Source organism: Ambystoma mexicanum, chromosome 5q, assembly GCF_040938575.1.
Source record: "Ambystoma mexicanum isolate Mex_15411 chromosome 5q, UKY_AmexF1_1, whole genome shotgun sequence".
In the NCBI taxonomy this organism is placed as follows: Eukaryota; Metazoa; Chordata; class Amphibia; order Caudata; family Ambystomatidae; genus Ambystoma; species Ambystoma mexicanum.
Genome location: NC_090933.1, coordinates 360,249,641 through 360,270,376, shown reverse-complemented (window position 1 = coordinate 360,270,376; position 20,736 = coordinate 360,249,641). Strand labels below are relative to the sequence as shown.

The 20,736-nt window shown below is 45.5% G+C and overlaps 1 protein-coding gene across 2 annotated transcripts in view; it reads right to left on the bottom strand.

The window, feature by feature from the left end:
- MYOM1 (myomesin 1) overlaps window positions 1–20,736 on the bottom strand; it is a 526,093-nt gene that overhangs the window by 135,261 nt on the left and 370,096 nt on the right. For both annotated transcript variants that reach the window (XM_069620852.1, XM_069620853.1), the window contains exons 12-14: window positions 20,408–20,549; window positions 18,076–18,275; window positions 2,964–3,020 (exon numbers count right to left, since the gene is read on the bottom strand). In XM_069620852.1, coding sequence (XP_069476953.1) covers window positions 2,964–3,020; window positions 18,076–18,275; window positions 20,408–20,549 — 399 coding nt within the window. The remainder of the gene's footprint in view (window positions 1–2,963; window positions 3,021–18,075; window positions 18,276–20,407; window positions 20,550–20,736) is intronic.

The following is a 20,736-nucleotide window of genomic DNA, read 5'->3' as shown; positions in this document are numbered from 1 at the left end:
CTTCCGCCCTCTTCACGCCCTCCCTCCTTCCCTCCCTCCCTCCCTCCCTCCTTCCCTCCCTCCCTCGCGTGGCTTAGTCCGTCCCTCTTAAAGGGCTCCTGCTCCTTTATTACTGCAACAGATATGTGAATGTTGAGGAGTGATTGAGGTATGTTTGTGATTTTTAATGGATGTTTTTTGAGTGTCTCGTGTTGAGAAGGATAATCCTTGGTAAATAAATATATGGCTGTTCAAGCATATGGTTGATCAAGAATAAATTGCTATTTTTTCTATTTTGATACCCCTAGATCATTTCTTTCTGTAGATAATTGCTTTTATTCCTTGGTTTTGGGTGGGGGGACTGGTGGTGGGGGGACCAGGGACACCTGCCTTTCTGTTCTTTGTGGCCCCTGGCGTGCCAGGAATTGTCTTATTGAAACTCACAGATGCCAGAATATGTGTTTGTTTGATATCATTGGGGTCCAGTCCTTCGGCTTGATTGCTGATCTACTTCGCAGGACGCCCCTCAAGTCCCTGGTGCTGCAGAATTAGGAGGGGGGGAACGTGTTGCTCTCTTGTATGCAGTACAGTTCCTCATGGAGCGTCACATCACTTCTCCTTAGCGTGATAGAAAATGAATACAAAGGAATGTCTGAGCGCTGCAGCCATACAGAAAGGCCAGCCTGCAAGTGGCAGTGCTTTTTTAAATGACTTGCATAGCGAAAACACACAATGAGTCCCAACTCTGCCATTGGTCCCAAACCTCTTGTGCCGGTTTATGAGGGGCAGGTGTTCCTTTCCCCTCAGTCAGGCAGCAGGGAAAGGTGGATCAGACCCAGTCCCAGGGGTGTTTCAGGAGGAACAGTATGTCAAGAGGAAAAGGTGTGGGTCTTTTACTTCGCCACCAATCTCTGCAGGACAAATGAGGTGAGCATTCTAGCACTGGGCAACCTTGATGTAATTACCCCTAGATTGTACTGGTGCCCAACCAAGGCTTGATCAATTGATCGCTTTAACTTGGATCCATGTTCACAGCTCAATGCACCAAATACACTGCATATCCAAATATTTTTAGGCTTCCTGGTACTCAGCGCTATACTTAAAATTAAATAAAACAGTTCTGTAATAAACTAATAACACTGCTGTGAATCTGTTGCCTCCAGGAGAGCCATAACCTGCGAGCTGCCACATTCTAATACACAGTGTAATATGTCCAGGAAACCTGCCACCTCGTTATTCACTGGTAGATGGGGGCCCTTTGAGAGATTTCCTTATGAATGCTGAAAACACATCCCCTGATTTGTATCCAGCTAATGGATCCAGACACCCGGCACTCCTATCTTGGTATCAAGGAAGCACCACATTATGCTTCTTGTGTTGAATGAGAGATTTCCTAATTCCTCGGAGATAAAGTGATGGATAGAGGGTTGCAGGTACCAGCAAGCTTTCTGATTTCTGCAAACTGATAACATCAGATTTGAGATTGCAGATAAATAATGGCTGGCTGTAAATTCTAGGCTTGCGGGTCATGTCAATAGCATTGAATTCTGATGACCACAGCTTTCAAGTACTCTTCTGCAACCTACATTAGGTCATATTTTGTTGAAAATGCTACGTTTTTAATAAAACGTGGTACACGTGTTAAACTTTAAAATAGAGCACTAAAGAGCAATACAGTTAATGAGTAGATATCAAAGTGCCTCTTTTTTCAATAAAAAAAAGGTTTTCTGGAGCAGAAGCCCTGATGGTCCACGACAGAATGATTGTAGACTACATCCAACCCTCTACAAAAAAGCACATCTGTATTCCTGGTGCAATTGCACCCACAAAGCTCCTGGAAAGGAGGGTGGGGGGACAGCTATGCAGTGCTTTTGTGAAAGCAGCTTGCGCTATTTCTCATTGGTGTGTTCAACCGAGGAAGAATTTGCAAAGTGCAATTGGTTTGCATGCATACCACTATTTCTGAAGAATGACAAAGCTAGGGTGACCATGTTTATTCTCACAACACCGTCCATACACTTGCTCTCTCCCATCCACACGTTGTAATCCATCCTAAGTGTAAGTGCGGCATGATGTACCGTAACAAAGCAGCAAGGCCTAATCCAGCCAACATGGGTTCATGGGTATGCAAATGAGAGCTAGCCGATTTCTTGAGCATACATGGTAAGTACGGGGCACAATGAAATGATGGGTACTACTTCACGCTGTCTGTAAAATGGAACTGCATCCGTGTCTGTAACCATCAGAGCTCATTTTCAAAGTCCTATAAGGGTCCAGCTTAGAGAAACCGTGCACCAGTGCAAGTCTAAAGTTGCACCATATAAGCACTAGGGCTAAGTTTGCCTCAGTGCAAAAAACATTGGCACCATATTCGAAAACATCGGCACTTTTCATGGTATAAGCACTAGGGAAAAATTGCCCTTTCACTTTCAATGCATTTTTGAGCCAAAGCAAAGTTTGTCCTGGTGCTAAAACGGAATGGTATTAGCACTAATTTGGCCCTAGTGCAAACATTTATTAAAAGTGAATTCTTTTGCACGAGGGCACATTTTGTCCTAGTACTTATATTACACAAAACTGCACTTGTCATGGTGCAAATGTTTCTAATATAGCCCCAATGATTTGTGCACTAGGGCAAAGTTTGTCCTAGTGCTAATACGGTGCAACTTTGCACTTGCACTGGTGCAAAGTCTCTCTGATCTGTCCCCTGGATGTGTTTGCTACAAGTTCATGGTGAAAAACACCTAAGCATTCCACTACATACTTGTGAAAGTATGACTGGTAAACAGAGCCTTAGATGTAGCTCTCGCTATGACAGCTGGGTTACAAAATTGGTGGAAGGGGACTGGTGAATGCCACATACTTTTTTTTTATACTATTTTGTTTTTTATGTTTTGAACGAAATATTGCAAGATTTTAAACATGTATTGCACTTTAGGGCATGCTGGCATTTAACATGCTTCGACATTCGAGCTGGGGCTTACCAGCGGGTTCTTCTTCTGTGACAATGATCTGTCCAGTCCATGGAGCCGAAGGGTGACCTGAAACATGATAGACAGAGAAAGGAGACTATTAGAAGATGCTCATCATGGCGGCCTACGGCAGCACGTAACATGAACCAGAGTAACACTTTACCTCAAAAGCTTTGCAATCATCGTCTTTTTAAAAAAAAATAAAGTACCTATGTAAATACTATTCCGTTGTTGTTAAAGTGTTTTTTCCGTTCCCTTCTGCAGTGCGTTTCATCGTGGGCCTCCTTTCGCCCCATTTAAAGCTAGGAATGTGAGTCTGACTTCAAAACAAGCTTTCACATTCACAGAAGCCAGACAAGCGTATCTATGTGTGTAGGTTAATCGGTTTGCCTTGAAGGACCAATGGGAGTTGGTGAAACACTTTCAAATATTTCTTTTGAGAAAGACAGATTAGAAAGGCTACAGCTCGGAAATATGTTGTTCTTGAAAACCAAGAGCCCTCTTGCATTTGTTCTGGGCTTGGAAAGAATGCACATTTCTAGTTCCAAATAGATCAAGTTGATCTCTCTGACAGTAGAGTGGCTCTGGTGTGAGTGAGCTGCTACGTGATGCAGAAAGAGTTCATGACGATGAAAGCTCGGTTAGTGTGTCGGCCATTTTGTAGAATTTGTTCAAATGTTAAAATGTTAAATGTTAAACGTATTTGTATAGCGCACCTTCACCAACCGGGTTGGTCCCCAGGCGGGTCTGCAAACGAGAAGGCGGGGTGGGTTAGTAAGGCGGAATGGGAGTAGGATAGTGAGAGAATTGGTGTCCTGTTGGCGGCTTCAGTTGGGTATACACCGTGCGTTGAGCTTTGGAGTATTGGATCGATATCAGGCCTCATGTGCTGTTGGTGCCGCTTATGTGTTGTTTGTTGTTGCGGTGTGGTGAAGTGCGTGCGGCTTGCTGTGGGAGAGGTGGTTGTGTAGGTCTTTGTATGAGTTAGGTATGCAGACTTTTTGAGCTTTTTTGGTTAGTGGGTTATATGTCTCACAGATGACCTTTGCAGTTCGGCTGAATTCCTAGGGTTAGGAATCCTGTATGGGAGGCAGAGGCCTAGGTTTCACAATACACTCTGTTTCACCATGCAATAGACAAAGATGGAGGCTATACCTAGAATTGAGAGTCCTGTACAGTGGGCAAAGAGGTCGGTTCCACAGCAAGTAGTTTCCGCATAGGATAATTTGTGAAATCTTACTGTAAGTAAGAGCTTTGTAAGAGCTTCTTTTGTTTTCATGCCCCTTGATACATACATTTTTTCCCACCTTTGTTCTGTATTACAGCGTGGGTAAATAACATAATAACAAGACCCCCCCAATCCATAACCATCAGCAGCTCTGCAATGCAGGGAGTGCCTTTCATTGGACCATTAACTGTCTAAGTGGGCGGAGCCTGCAATGATTCCAAATGGGATTTCAAGAGGAACATATTCGCCTTCAGCACTTCAGGAGTAAAGTAGTTTCACAAGCACCATCTTGGAATGGACAATGTTACTGTTTCTTGAGTGTGTCAACTCTGTGATAGTGTTTCTATTCTTGTGTGGGACAATCAGTGGTGCTTGTCATGTGGTCTGCGGGCCAGATGTGCCCCTTCAGGGCACGATGTATGGCTTTATAAGGTAATGGAGTTCGACAATGAATCGATGCCCCCCACTTCTGGCTGCTTGATCTCACAACTTTAGAATGCAAACAAAGCACGGTGATAATTGAAAGGGGTTGGCACATCTGTAGCTCCCTTTGTTTTTTGTTGTGCTTGGAAGAGGAACAAAAGCAACAAAACAAAAGAAACAACACTTTTCCCTCAAAGTATGCAGCAGCTCAATTGTACAATTAAGGGAAACACAATAATGGTGCGTGCATGCGTCTTTAATGGAAAATAACCACTTCCCTACAACAGAAACCATTGAACAAATTGGAAATTACTTTGGTTGCTGTATTTATGAAACTGCATGACAAGAGGGGACACAAAACTTGAGAACGTGAGAACGGCTAAGTTAAACTGCAATCTAATGCAATCTCTATTCCTAAAACCTCCCACAAGTTAAACAATCAGGAGAACAATAACCCTCCCTGATTTCCAACAAAGAATGCAATTTGTTATTGCATTTAAAGTATAGCAGGACAGGTATTACAAGAAGATGGTGTTGGAGAGTGTAGTCATTCTTACTTGTAACAAGCATGTGATCCTGGGAAAATAGCTTATTGAGAGATAGTGCTGGTATAAGATAGAAAGGGAAGCAATAAGCACTTGAAGTTGAAGGGATTAATTGCAGTTCGGTCCTGTGATCCTTGTCAAATACCAGAGAAACTTAGTGTTACATAAGGAGGAAAGGAAACAAATCCGTACTGGGAGATAGACACTTGGTATAAGAGTACCCTTGTCATCTTTGGCAAGGAGTGCATTCCAAACGTGTGTTCTTGATGTAGAGAATAGAAGACAAACCAGAACTGGGAGATGGAAAAAGTAATTACAGTACAGGCTTGTGATCATGGTCAAGCTACTTATTGTGCAATTTGTTTTTCATGGGGAAGAAACAGAATCAGCACAGCAATCACTACTGGAGTTGGAGGAATTCATTACAATGCAGGTATGTGATGCTGGGAAAACAAGCTCTTGTGTTGCAATCAAAAGGAGCTAATGGAAGCAATTAACGCTTGAAATTGAATGCATCATTGCAGAGTAGTCGTGTGATCTTGAGCAAATGCTATTTTCTGAGTTCTTATGCTCAATTATGAAACACGGGAGACAACACTGTACAGGAACCTTACTTGCTGTGTGGAAGTTCTGCTTCAACCTCATCCACCATTCCCAATGACCTATTGTGCAAATGTGACATAGCTTATTGTACCGTACCAGGGACTTTGGAGGGTGATTGGGTCGAGGCAGGCTCAAATCTCAAGGAGTTGAACGCTGAGTGGTGGAAGATTGATGTCTGGTAATCTGATGTTGTCTCTCCCTACAGTGAATAACTTAAAAGTGCTCAGCGGACAATAGATGTACCTGCAACCTTTCTGCAAAATGGAGGAAGGAGTTGTTCAACTTGCTGATATCTACTTGCCAGGAGCATATTCTAGGCTTGGAGGGCATGTCACGAGTGTTTATATAGGCCTCAAGTACTCTTCTGTACCCTCCATTAGTACATGCTTTCTTTATGTTTCAATGAAACATTATATATTTCTCAGAAAATGTGACATTTTAATAAAATATGATTGAAATAATAAAGTTAAAGGTTGAGCAATACCGTCAATAAGTAAATAAGTACACTTCCAAAAGTCTATTTTTTCCAGTTTTTTAAAGAAAGTTTAGCAAGATCTGCCCCACTTCCCTCGCCCCATATAATTATTTACTAAATATTTAATATTTCCTTGAGAGGTCAGAGGGAGGAGTGTGCCATGTTTTGAAGCAGCATGTGATATTTCTGGCCAGGCTATTGTACCAAACAAGCTTTCCTAATGTAGAAAACAAAATGGCACACAACACTATTTTTGAAAAATGGCAACGTTAGGCTGCCCATATTTATTCTCACAACGCTGCTCATCCACTCCACTCTCTCCATGCAAGCCTTTGCAATCCACCTAATGGGAAAATATAATAATTTATAACAACAAATCAGCAGTGTCTATTTATTATGCCTTTATTCAAGAGTTGTATATAGTGCCTTGGGGTCACCTTGCGGCCATCTCCAAGCGTTTTTATACATAAAGCCAGCTTATACATGAACAGACCTGAAACAAAAAACAGCCACTATCAGGTGAAAGGTCGCTGGAGGAAAAGCAGCCGGTTACTCTCCAATTGACACTGACAAGTTGTAATGAAAGGACCAAGAAGTATCTCATGCAGAGGCAATGAGGAGATGTATCGATGAACAATTTGGGTGGGTGCAGTGGATGTGGGTAGAGGGAGGGAGAGGGCAACAGAGGGGCAGAGATTGGATGACACTCTTTTCAGTCCACTGCCTCAAGGTCAGAGCCCGGCCGAGGACAGCTTTACCCCTTCACCACAACCACCATAGCTTAGTCAGCCAAACGCCTCTCTGAGCGGTTCTAGGTCTGCCTAACTCTGAAGGTGAGGTGGCTCGGCTGGTTTCCCGATGCTGGGAAGAGGCTAGGCCACAGAATGCAGCCCTATACCCCTCAATATTTCCCCGCACATTATTGACGTTTGAACTTCTGTTGGCGGATGTTCTGAAGCTTGAAAGAATGCAGGGACCCCACTATATCCGAGGGGGGACATGGTAAGCGGCCTGTTTCTGGAGGCATTCGGGCACTTTGCAAGCAACGTGGCCTAATGGGTATGCTAATGAGATCTGGCTGATTTCTGGAGCACGCATGATATATGCGGGACAGAGAGGTTAAGTATGGCTGCAGAGCCCTCTTGCAACATGGCCGACAGTCTGAAGGGGAAGCATCGTGAGTTCTCTTCAGGGGCAAATCTACAGTAAGGAGCAGTGCGCAAAGGCAATGGGTCTGGCCTACAGATGGAGAAGAGAAGCCTCTTATCCTGCGGGGGCATCACACATCTTACCTTCCACATTTAAAAAGACAGACCTATTGGATTGCTTCAAAGCCACACTAGTTAGTATCAGGGCCCGAGGCTTGCTTTGCTGCAAACCAGTCACCATGTTGAATAAACTGTAAGGAGTCATCAAGAATAAATAGCATTTCTTAACATTGAAGAAGTCATGTAGAGTAAACGAACATTCTTTTGAAATGATTTGATCTTGTTTTATGGATAACTGGCAATAGTGGTGGTGCAGGAATTAGCGGGTGAATTTGTTGGAGGGGCGCGGTGGTCAGGGTGGTGGGAGGTTACATGTAGCAGGTTGCAGTGGGGCATGCCGGCCACTGCAATGGGGGCAAGCCTGCTCTTTGCAAGTTCGAAGCCTGGCAGGGCCACCTGAGCCCTTCACCCTTCCAATGTTGCAATACTAAGTACCAGTAACTTGGATAATAGTAGGGGCTAGTATTATAGTGTTTAGAAGTGAGAGGAATTTGAAATGAGGCGCTACATAAAGCTTGATATTGTTAACACATTCTTAGGTTTGTGAATATCCGTCAAGCAGAAATTCCATTCCATATACACATTTCCCAGAATAATTACACAGAGGGACCCCCTTTTGTTGGGCTTGAAGCTCCTTTGTGTTCCATCTATATATATATATATATTTTAATTGTAGTTAGTCTTTAGTGGGACACAGGTGAGATAGCATTTTCTCAGACTTGGAGAGATTCACTGCAGATTGGTATGGTATGGTATGGGTTGACACGGATGGATTCAAGTTCATTTCTCTGAAGACTTGTTTCTATGAATTACTGCACAGCCGGTAAAATAGCTCAGTGGGTTCAGCACTAGCTGCTGCGATCTGAGCGTGATCTACATGTCGCAGGTTCAAATCCTGGCAAGGCCAAACCAGCCTTTCATCCTTTTGAGGTAGATGAATGAGTACCAATTTCGGTTGGGTGATATTGTTTGTAAATATGTGCTCTGTAAAGCGCTTTGGATACATGCGCTATATAAATAACACATCATTATTAATAGTATTATTATTATTTAAATAAAGAATGAATCAAAGTTCAAGACATATTTGCTTTCCATATTTTGTGAAAGCCGCTTTGCAACCCACATGGGCCAGAACAAGCTACAATAAACACAATAAGCACAACAACAGTTTCTATGCAAAGCTTTCCCCCCTCTGGGAAAAGGAAAGGGAAATAAAAGCATCACACATCAAGACACGAGCACATCCACCCCCTCAGCTACTCGAATTAGCCTGTCCACATCCCCCAACACAGTTAAGGTGTTTGGAAAATGGGGGATACCTCCCATACTGAGTAAGGGGTGAGTAGGCACAGCTTATATCTATAACTAATTATGCTGAATTGTAGTCATCACATTAGGGTAATGTGAATGGGGTGCAAACCCTCGAATGGTGTCTCCGGACAGGACAACAGTGGTGACAAAGGAACCAAGGACCAAGGCTAGAACGCCTGCAGCGAGGGCGGCACGCCCTGAGATCTGTAAATCAGTTAAATGATTGTCCAATAAACTAGTGATCGATTCATGAGCTGTTCCGCAAGAAAAAAAGCAAGGTGATCAATTTAATGGGAAATATTGGTTAGCAGGTGCCGACAAGGCCAACACGTTTCAGACCGTGTGGTGCTTCATCAGGGTGAAATCTTTGCCCGCAGGGATTCTTGGAGGTTTCTGCGCACTGCTGTTAGACGGTCAATCAGAACTGCTCACCATGGTACCCTGCAGTTGTCGCAAGTGCTGCATCACCTGTTTTTGGGGATTCCACAACCATGCAATGGTAAATGTGTTGTGTGGCTTGTAGGCCATCCCTGGTCCTTGATCCTGTGGGACAACTCCCATACACCATCCACCCTCTTCCCAATAGCCCAATACATTTAAGGACCCATGATAACGGAACCCATAATCCACCCCTTGCCTCCAAACAACAACTCTGTTCCCCCTTTTCCATTAACAACATACAAACTGGACACTGTCCGCCCGCCCCAAATACTCTGGGGCCAATCAACCCGAGTACATCAAAAAAAGAATAAATATAACATTGCAATGTGCAATATCTAAACTCGAGCAAAGATACATTCCACGAAAAGGGCGCTTGTGGAAATGAGTACTTAATTGTAATTGGTTATTTATAACGCGCCTAATACCCAGAGGTTTCTAAGGGCGGACCCAGGAATCGAACCCGTTTTGCACTGCATTGTCTTGCTTCCAAGGTAAGCACGTTGCTCTTGAGCTATCCTCCCGACGCTGATCAGAAAACGTTCCAATTAAATGGTTCCTGTAACAAAATGCAACTCGAGGAAATTCGTGTTTCCGAAAGTGCTATATGTAAAGGTGTAAACCTTTGGGCTACCGAGGTTTCAGCAAACATCTCTTCATGATTTATAGTTGATTTATAAGGTGCTGTTTGTGAAATGCAGTAACTTTGTGTGGGGCAAAGGGGAGGGGTGATGGAGAGAAACCGATCTTCACAGCCTTGTAACATTCAGAGTTGGTAAGTGGGAAGGAAGAGTGAAGTGCAACTAAGGGTGCACTCAGGGAACTACAATACATCAACATAGGGAAAGCAAGAAGCGCACTGCCAGGATTCCATGGAGCATGACCTTAGGCCAGGCAGAGGCGAGTGAGGGGTTCAGAGCAGTGAGTGCACAAGGGGACACGTGAGAGCCCACAATACATCAAAAAAGGGAGCCAAAAAAGTGTGTAGACAAGGATACCATAGAACAAACTGCCCGTCTGCCCAACAAAAGGGGCGCACAGGCGCAGAGACGCATCACCAGCCCCTGAGAGCCATTACTGAAGCAACTCAAGGAATGGCAGATATGTGCAGGAGTAGAGACCAGGGTGCTTTACCAGAACCCCAGGAGACCCGGGTGGATGGCATGCTGGTCATGGTGCCAGCCAGCGGCATACCCGCTGAGGCAGAGAACCCAAAATTAGCCTTTCAACCATAAAGAGGAGAATCTTAATTTTAACTGCCATGGGATTTCTCCCCCCCACCCCCCCCACAGTGCCAAGGCCTTTTTTGGCGATTTTGGTATTTCGCCATTCAATGCCTTCTAACGTTTTCTGTTTCATTAACCCCTTAAGTGCCAAGGACGAAGTATCTCGTCCTTGGCAACAGGGAGGTAATCCCAAGGACGAGATACCTCGTCCTTGGCACTTAAGTCCTTTCCTGAAGCTGAGGTGGCTTTATTCTTCTCTGAGGGAAGGCGGCAGAGTTCTCCACAGATAAACTCGGCCACACTGAGGGTCCTGCACAAGAGCTTTTTACTCTCAAGCTGCCAGACACCGAGAGACCCGGAAAAGGCTGATCTTAAGGGCCTGGTAGTAGTGGTACACATGTGTATTGAGTGTAAACATATTACCAGTACAAAGACTAGTTTCAAGGGGCAGTAGAAACCATTGACAGAAAATAAATAGAAAACAAACAAAGCACAAAAAAAACAGAACAGATAAAATAACAAAGATGGCAGCAACCTTTTACCGTTTACGTTTTTCCGTTGACGTTTAAAAATGTTCTGATGGAGAGTGGCAAGTATTCCACAGACGACAGCCCAATGCCGGCATCATTTTCCCCGCACATGATGTTTTGTGGAAATTGCCAACCACCAACAGATCTATGGACATACATCTGGGCACATATTTCTGGGCCATGCCTTGTAAGTACTCAGGCGCTAAGCCCTTTGTAATTTTCCAAATGTGCCCAAGTCGCTGCTCTTGAATCATTGCTTCACCTGGTGGCCCACCTAGATCTTGCCCTGCATGCGAAATATGGTGACATTATGTTATGCCAAAAAAAAGAATGCACTGCATGGTTTTGCACTGCTTGTTAATTTGGAGAAGGATTTATTTGGCATTCCCAGGAAAGAGACATACAATAAAACAGCCTTGAAAGTATGACTGCCGGAACTAGGCACTTTAAATGGCCCACTTCAAGTAGATGCTCACATCTGATGATATTGTAGAGCTTGAAGTCTGTGATTTTTGCTACTGCATCTACTTGCGGGTCAAATGGGAGCTGGTTATCAAATACAGACCCCCAGGTTCTTCAACACCTTCACAGGGATGGGGCAATATTTGATCATCTTGTGCTGGAGAGAGATATTCAGGGTCCAGTCCCCAGGTGGCCCAAAAGATCCCACAGATAGATCTGAAGGAGATCCGAGCCTCGCCTGGGAGCCAGTGTAGGGGATTCAAGGTGACAGCGATGTGGTCCGTGGTTCTAAGGCCGAGGGCAAGCCTAGTCACCCTGATCTGGATAACCTGTAGCAGGTGGAGAAAGGACTTAGAAAGACCCTCTTTTCAGAGCAGGCATCCCACACTGACTATTGCAGCATCTCTCTCTAGAGCCCTCCTGTCTGGGTCCCTTAACAGGTTCAAGTGACATCTTGACCTATGAAGATTTGCCTTTTAACGTAAACTGTGTTCTTATGTAGGTGTTTTATGGGGAGTGAATGCCTGGGAGCTCTCGAGGATTGGACTTGTGTCAAGGGATTGTAAATATGAGCTCAGTCTTACAATTTTCTAAGGGCCATCAATATTTACTCTTGAATATTACTGCATTCTGATGTAGGTCCTTCTTTGTAGTTTTGTATTACAGAGTTGTTTGCTAAAGCTTCTTTATGGCATGTAAGAATTGTGATTTTATTTTAGCTCAGCTAGTATTTTGGGTTACTGGGATAATCAAGTGAGCTGCAGAATGGAAGACAGTCATAAGCAGAGCAGGGATGTTTGGGGTAAACCCCTATCAGTGGCCAAGTGAATGGGAACTTTGGTGGTGTCATGCAGATCTCCACAGTGTTACACAAACCTTGCACACCTTTGCACACACGGCGGATCCCGATCTCCTTCAGTGGTTTTCCATGTATATATGGAGTCTGAGGGTTGGGGTCTGATAATGGATCCGGGTGATTGTTTTCTTTGTTTGGGTATCAGGATAACTCACCATTTCAAAACACAGCCCACCAATTCGGCACTGGCAAAACATTCTTTGTGTGCCTTTATGGAGAGACACTAAAGAATACTAGGGCTGGGAGAGCAGTTTCTCTTTATTGTATGGACGCCTGTACATTCTCTGGTCATCAGAGGAATGTCATGTCATGCAAAGTAGTCTTGTCGATGTTGCCAGCCTTGCGGCACGTGCTCATGCAAAACAAGAGGGGTGTAGGTATGAGAGTGATAGCAGGAAAGGCGGATGCGAATCCTGAGATTTTGATGCATGAAGACTAGAGGTAGCTGAGTAGTCAGTGCCGGTATGGTTCTAAGTGGTTTGGGGCGGTTGTAGGTCAAAGGTTCGAATCAAAAGGATCTAAATACAATAGGGTCGAATCAAAAGGACCGAAAACAAAAGGGTCGAATTTTTTTTTTTTTTTTTGGGGCAGTAAGGGAGAAGGGTTCCTCCAAAACTCTGTTTTTGGTGTAAAAATCACTTTTTTTCTTATACAGAAACCCAAAAAAATATATACATTTAAAAAAAAATGTCAACCCTTTTGTTTTAGGTCCTATTGACTCGACCCTATGGCATTCAATCCTTTTGCATTCGAACCTTTGACCGGACACCGTTTGTGGCTCTGACAGCTGGCCGAGTCTAAGATGAATCAATTGAGCGTCAGTGCTGCAAGACCGGTTTAGCCGCTGACTTGGGGTTGTTATGCTCTAGAGCTAGATATGTGACCACAGAGGCCTTGTTCCGTGGAAAGTTAACGTGGTGTTTGGAGGCAGATCGTAGCCATGTGCAAGGGTCGAACTGTTCCAGGAGTGTAAACTGGTAAGAGTTGGAGACAGGAGTTGGTTAGTTGTGGAAAGCGCGTGGGTGGGCGAGTGTGTTATTAGCGAGGACCCCAAGGAGGAAAATACAATGAGGTCAGCAAATACAGTGGGACAGCAAGGAGGGAAATGAAGTGGGGGCATCAAATTAGAGATAGGGCAAACATAGGGGGCTATTTGCCATTGCCACTGGGAATGTGGACAAATAAACAAAGTTGTTGTGGGAAGTGCAATCGTTTCCACTATTCAGCGGCTCCATGTTCACACAAAACCCTTCCCACAATACAAAGGACTTTACTGCAGCGTGGATGCCAGGCGAGTGAATCAAGAGCGTTGAACTTGAACCTGAGTGTTGCTGGCTTGCTCTTTTGGGGATAAGATACTGCATTTCAAAAAGAAAGTCAAGAGGAATTCAAGGACATTTGGCAGAGGAGACCAACATAAGAAAAATGGCTTTAATATTCAGCGAGGAAAACCAGGTCTGGACAGAAAAAGAAAACTCCAAATACAAAGAAGAAGCTCAGTATTTGTGGGATTAAGCCTGACTTGAGGGTGCAGGGCTCCAGGCGACTGAGACAACCACTGGGTTTGTAGAAGCCAGCCCAGGATCAAGGGTGTTGCTAGGTTTGGAAAAGATCCGGGGCTAAGCTAATGTCAGGACGGTCGTGACTCGGGGCTAACTAGCCTTTTGGTTGTAGTCCCTGAGCTTCTATCTGGGGCTTCAACCAAAAGATCCGGGCCATAGTCCCCTCAGCCCCCCCTAAAAACGCCTCTGCCGGGGACGATTTCAAATAAAGCTCTTCCTGCTTATTGGATGAAGATGCCCACATCACTTAGCAAGTCCCATAGGTTCTGAAAACATGTTAAATAAAATGGGTGATAGTACAGAACCATGGACAGAATGAAGAGCCCCGCTTCAGGGGTCAACGTATCACAGGCTATGTAGAAATTCAACGGGACAGGCCCCTCGGTCACAAATTATTGCCAGACCGTCCTCCATGTTATTTCTCGGCACTGCACCACCAATGCCTTCAAAATGTTTTCCAGATATGACAGTGTTTATGTAAAAGGATGATCTGCTTTGTCAAGATTTACGTTTTTAAAAGTGGTCAAATCTGGCTTGGGGTTTTTGAGTGGCCAGAATTGTTTTGAAGCGGGTGGAAGAACCGATTGTAGGGATGAGTGAAATAAAAGTGGTTGGTGGCTTTGAAGTCTGGGTTAAGGAACTTGGATGGTCAGCGGGGAAAGGAAGAGAAGTGACATGGAGGGTTGCCCAATTTTAAGATGCAGGCAAGGTCAGCAGAAGAGAGACGGAACCAGGCGAGAGATTTTAGGCATATGAAATGGCCAATCAGATATTTTGAATCCCGCTGGCACAGAATGTGGAAAAGCTTTGAAGTGCTCTGTGATGACAGGTGGGAGATATGGGAGGGGATTGGACTGGGGGAACTGAGAGTGATGGACATTTTGAGGGGCTGACTGTGGAGAGAGGAAATGAGTCCCTAATAGTGCTTCTATCTGGCTAAATCTAAAGCAGAGGAGAAAGACAGATGGTTTTCAGTGAAGGGCAAAAGGTCAAGGCATCAAAAAGGAGTCAGCTACCTATGTCAGTTGGAGAAATTAGGGGCTGGCGGAGGATGGTGCGGCTATGTGGATGGCGAAGAGGCTGAAGAGGGCATTGTCCAGGGTGTGCTTGAATGCATCCCTGGGCAGGCAATGCTCTCATCCGCCACTTCCCCACCCACAAAGTCTCATCATTCATCCTGCCTGAGACGGACCAGATGGAGCGGTGAAGGTGGGGGAGAATTAGACCTGCAATAGTTAACGTAGGATTCGCTCGGCCTATCGTTGGTGTCTGGCCACTGGGCAGGTGGGGTGAACAACAGTGAACGATTGTGGGTTCACCGGGAAATCGATTTATCGAAATTGAGGTTTTGGGAATAGTGGCACCAGAAGAAACTTGACGATAGTTCTAAAAGACGAATGGCAACAGCTGTGTGTTCTTCAATTTTTCCTTTCCATAGTCAGATTATAAAATAATTCACTAAATTCCCAAATTATCCTTATAATCCTGCCCACTATCAGAGGCTTAAACACGAGGACTCCACCTCAGTGGTCCATGGACGTGAACAAAGCCCTCAGTGTCCCAAATGCTCCTTCCAGAGAATGGTGTCTTCTGTGTGTTTGCAGCATTGATGCCTGGCTCTGGTGGTGGGGTTTAGAAAGAATGTAAGTCGGGAGATGCTGCCTTCAAACAGAACCCGAGGCCACTCTCTGGGATGGTACATGCAAGATTTATGAAAATGAGTGAAACATTCCCGATTATAAAATTGGATTTTGCAATCCGAGTTGGGTCTACTCGCTTGCATCTACATCTCTGTGTGCACAAGGGGACTGTTGGTGTATAATTGCTGGTTAATAGCATCTGCTGTGTTTCTGCACATCAAAACTCAAAATGCACGTGTGTGTGCATGTGTTGCTGTTCTTCAATCATCACTTAGTGAAGGTATATGATGGGAACAGCAGGGCGGTGTACCTGCGACCTGGACCTCTGGCCTTGGATGTGCGTCCTGCCTCGTGCTTTATGGGTTTCCTTAGTTTGTATTTCCTCTCATGCGTGGGATTTAAGACGTTCATCCAGACAAAGGGTGGGGGGCAGGAGGGGAGTGGATTGCAGGCGTAGATGGGTTTAGAAAAAGGACGATTTGAGAAAGGCACATTAGAAAAAAGCAAGGCTGGTAACTGGTTCGCAGGTCCAGTGAATCAGACCGCACTGATCTTAAAATATTAGCCATGCACAATGTTCACGATTTACATGATAGTTTTTCCCCCTGAAATGCACTTTAAGTGCTTTGTGTTACCATTTTGAAAAAATACACACTTGAAACATGTATTTGTGTACATATTCAAGAAATTACACGCATTTAGATGTGCAGTTGTTCAAGTAGGTAGCCTGCCTATAAGCTGTTTTTATAAATCAAGACAAAAAAACGAATGTCTGAAACAGTGGCTAAGGTTGGGTTTACAGCCCCCGGTCACTGTCCATGATGAATACCTGAGCTTGCATCCTAGCCAGGACAAATGTTTCATGGGACATGCAGTGTTTTGTTCTCTGTATTTCTGTGCTGCTGTAACATTTGATGCAATAACATTTCCGTCCCCATTAAACATGTCCAGGGAAATCTGTATAGAGTCCTAGCGCTGAAGTGCAGCGCACACAAGAGTCCAGAATGATTTCAGTTACTTATTTATTTTCCGTGATTTATAATGCACCACTGGCAGGTTCATTGTGTTTGAGGGCGGCGACGGGGCGAGAGGCACCAGCTTGCCATGGAATGAGCACCGAATATACACAATAGTACACTCTGAGACGTATTTAGAAAATGTACACGCAAAGATGGCGCACCACCTATTCATCAAGCTCGTAGCTCTTCTGACGGGCGTCAGCTATTGGGCCACCAACTATATAATCCTGTTGAAAAAGGCTCGAGATTTCTTAGATCTTAAGCAAGGAGGGCAGCTAATATTTGTGAGAAAGTGGACAAGGTGAGTGGATGCAGGAAACTAAAAGTGCTGGTTGGTGCATGGAGTCCATAAAAGGTGCCGACGCATTGCCCACGATGTTCCCGCTCTTTCTCTCCAGCGCATATATACTCAGTAGAGCTTACAGATACCTCCTGTGATCCTGTGGAATAAATCACAGTTTGGATTCACAAACGCCTTGTTAGAGAAGGAGGACCCATGTTACTGGAAGCTGTGTGCCTTGATTTAAGCGTGAAGGCACTTTATAGAAGAAAGGAAGGAGGGCGAGCAGCCTGTGAATACCTAGAGATCTGTTTCATTTCTATTCCCTACTGTACTCAGTTAATTATATTAACCTCAAATACATAAAGCGTGCTGAGATCAACAAACAATCCCCCCTTCCTTTACCAACACATACTCCCGGCACCTACTATGACAATTTAGAGATCCATGAAACCGAAATGATGTGTTTAAGGGCACAGTGGATACAGCTGTCTACCGGCTGGGATTACCAGACAGAGGAAGTCCTCCCACACTACCTGAACTCTACCGAGCTAGAGGACAACACAGAGCTTGACTGTTGTGACGAGGAGCAGTTCACAAGGAGCCTCTCATGTGTTTGTCACCCAGGGTAGATGGAATCAGTATTTAATCTGACTAGAGACTTGCCCTTAAAATGGGGAATTCCACAAAGCACTCAAAAGGTTGGCCTTTTTTTCAATGCCACACTTCATGCTGGAGCCCGGCCTCTAAGCGCAGGAGCGGGATATGAACTCGTGATGCCACAACTAAAGCTTTGCCATGAGCTTTCCTCCCACTCGAGAAAGGCTGTGCCACCTCAGCTCTCCTCCCCGCTCCTGGAGGCCATTTTCTGAAACTAACACCCTGAGTAGCCCCTTGGCACTGCTTCCAATCAATGATGTTAAAAAATATAAAGAGTCACTGCTCAATTTCGACTGGTGCTATGTCAGTGGGAGGCGGGGCTTGACAGGGAGGATTTCTCTACACAGGAGGTTCTTCCCTCTAACATGTCACGGAGGAGGGCCGCCTGACTGACAACATGGCCGCAGCCAAGCAATGCCCACTGCAACTTTGGAAGCTATTTCTTCGCAGGGTTTGGGAACATTAGATGAATGGACCCAGCGAATTCCAGCATGTGGGGACAGAGCGCTCCACATTATGGATAAATGACTGGTACAAGGATCATTTTCCACTCCTCCTTTCATCAAGTCTGTTTTAAAGTGTGTTGAGTGGTACTTACTTCTCATTCTAGCTCTGTCAGCCGGGTCCAGGGCCGCCACAGGCTCGGAGACACGGGAAGGTCTGCTTATACCAGATTTGTTCACCGCCCGCACTCGGAACACGTAGGAGCGGCCTTCAATTAAGCCGGTGACAGGAAAGCGAGCAAACTTGACTGGGGTCTCGTTGCACTGGGACCAGTGTTTGGTGCCGACCTCGCACCTGTAGGCAAAAAAAAAAAAGCAAGAGTGAAAAGGGGACAGACATACGGACACACCAGAGTCCCTGCGCCGGAGAACAGCCGCGGCCCCTGCTGCGATACAGGGATAAATCAAAGGTTATTCACAAGACTGACCATCTATGGCGTCTAAATGCTAACGCTATATCTAATGCTGCAGGCAGAGGGAGAACGAGGCATCATCACTGCTTTCTGTTTATTTGTTTTGGCAGTTGACTGTCTCCTTCGGCATGGGCCAGGCCTACTCAGACATTGGATCCCTGGCCTTAGTTGAAGTGGCGATTCCGCAAACACGCCTAGGACAACACTTGCAAAAGCAAAGGATAATGTGAGTATTCAATTTAAGTCTTAACCCTCTTGGGAGACTGGAAATGTCAACCTAAGGCCCTGAAAGTAGCCAGGGCCATTAACAAGGGCTTCGGGCACCCAATGTCTGGGAATTCTATCCCCACGCGTGCTAAGGCCTTGGGTGAGGGGCAGGAGATAGGGTAGAAGTCTGTGGGGCCAGAACAAAGTCTGCAAGTGCAAGCCATGGCCATTTCTGCTGGTGCTCGGTGCCACGCTGTCATGGCGGTGTGGTACAATGCACAGAGAAGGAACCTGTGCGCAATGTCAGGTGGAGGAGGTTGGCCCCAACCTTTGGGTGGGCATGGAGGCAGCATGGCGAGTGGGGGTGCCCAGTGGCAGTGGAGGGTGTCGTGGAATGAGCAGCATAAGCGAGTCACCGGGACCTCAAGGCAGAGGAAGGTGGTGAGGCATGAGCAAGCAGATGGGAGCATGAGGAACAGAGCGCTCAGTGCGGTGGCTGAATAGGAAGCAGAAGTTCTGGGCACTTACTGGTTATTGGTGCCTCGGATCCCTGTTTCCTGATTGGCCAGGACATGACGAGCCTTCTAATAATTGGTAAGGACTTAAGTCTCCACCCTGTCATTTGTTTGATACTGGTTTGATTGGACTTCAGGTTGGGAATCACAATACCATTAGTATTAGAGCCTGTGTAAACATTGGTGACCTCAGAACTCAGGTTGAAACCCTAGGACCTACATAGACTGTGATTACGCCCCTGGCACAGCCCATTTGGAGCACTGACATGCTGTGCCCTAATTACCAGCTCCATCCCCCAATTTGGATCTGGGCTGCATGCCAAAGGTAACCTTTTATTCCATATACCTTTCCATGTGCACTCTTTCTGTACTTAGTGTGATTGTCCTCTTTAGTTAACGTCTATAAACTGTGGATGCACCAGAGTGCACCTGCCATTTGGTGCAAAGTTATGTTCACAACCTGGGATGAGGCCGCTTTGTAAATAGGACCTTCCTACGCAAGCAGCCAGAGGGATTGAAACAAGCATTGGCAATGCCAACAGTTTTTGCTTTTGTGTAGACATGATATAGGCATTTTCCAGGTGCTGCCATAATAGTACCAACTCGTCATTAATGGTAGCAGTTACACAATGGCACGAGTACCTGGGCAAATAGTAGTCCCTGGCATATGCCTTTCTAATAGCTATACACAAGCCGCAACTGCTGGCTTTGCCAATGCGTGTTTAGTGAAGGATGAGCCAACTGCTTATAAATGAAAGCAGCTAAAGGCACACTTGGTGAAGGCATTTTTATTACACCAGTAGGGCATTTAAAACTCCAATTAAGCCATTAACTCGGAAGACTAGTTTGAATTCACACTGGCAGGCACTTTGAGCAGAAAGCCTGATGTTACTTCTTGATAAAGCTAGCTGTTTTGGGTGGGGAGTGGCGGGAAGTGGGTGGGGTGACCAAGGGCAGTGCATGGTTGGGCAAATAACCAAACAACATCTATAAGCTGTGTGTCCTTACTCATATACCATCCCGCTTTTCCCAGATGTACTCTAATGCAATAGTTTCGGCTTAAAGGTGGCGCTTTACCTAATAGCCAAAACTAAAAAGGGTTCTCATCACACATAGTTGCATGCGGCACGCTCCTACTGCGCTGTGACACCCTTTACCTCCTGTTGAAATACACGCAACGGATGTGTGCCTCCCATGCTTACTGCTCATAGCTGTGGCCTGTGGAGATGATATTTGCAACACAGCATGCATGTTACACCAGTTTCTCTAATGCGAACACTGCTTGTACTGACTTGTCAATGAAGTAACCCAGAATAGGGCTTCCGCCATCCACTGCAGGCTGCTTCCATGCGATAATGATGTAATCTTTGTTGGCATCCAAGCACTCCACATCCAGGGGGGCAGCGGGGGCTCCGGAGACCTCAGCGTCCGCATCTGGAAAGACAGGCCACACGCGTCAGTCAGCTATGGCCATGCTGTGGCGAGGGCGCGGGGTGTTTCAGCTGAATAGCATGCATGCGCGTTGGGAAGCACAGTGGGCAGCTCCATGGGCAGCAGCCGCACTGACCTGCGATGAGTGCATTCCCTAGGCTGCTGGAAGGGAGTGGGGCGCTCTCGCTTT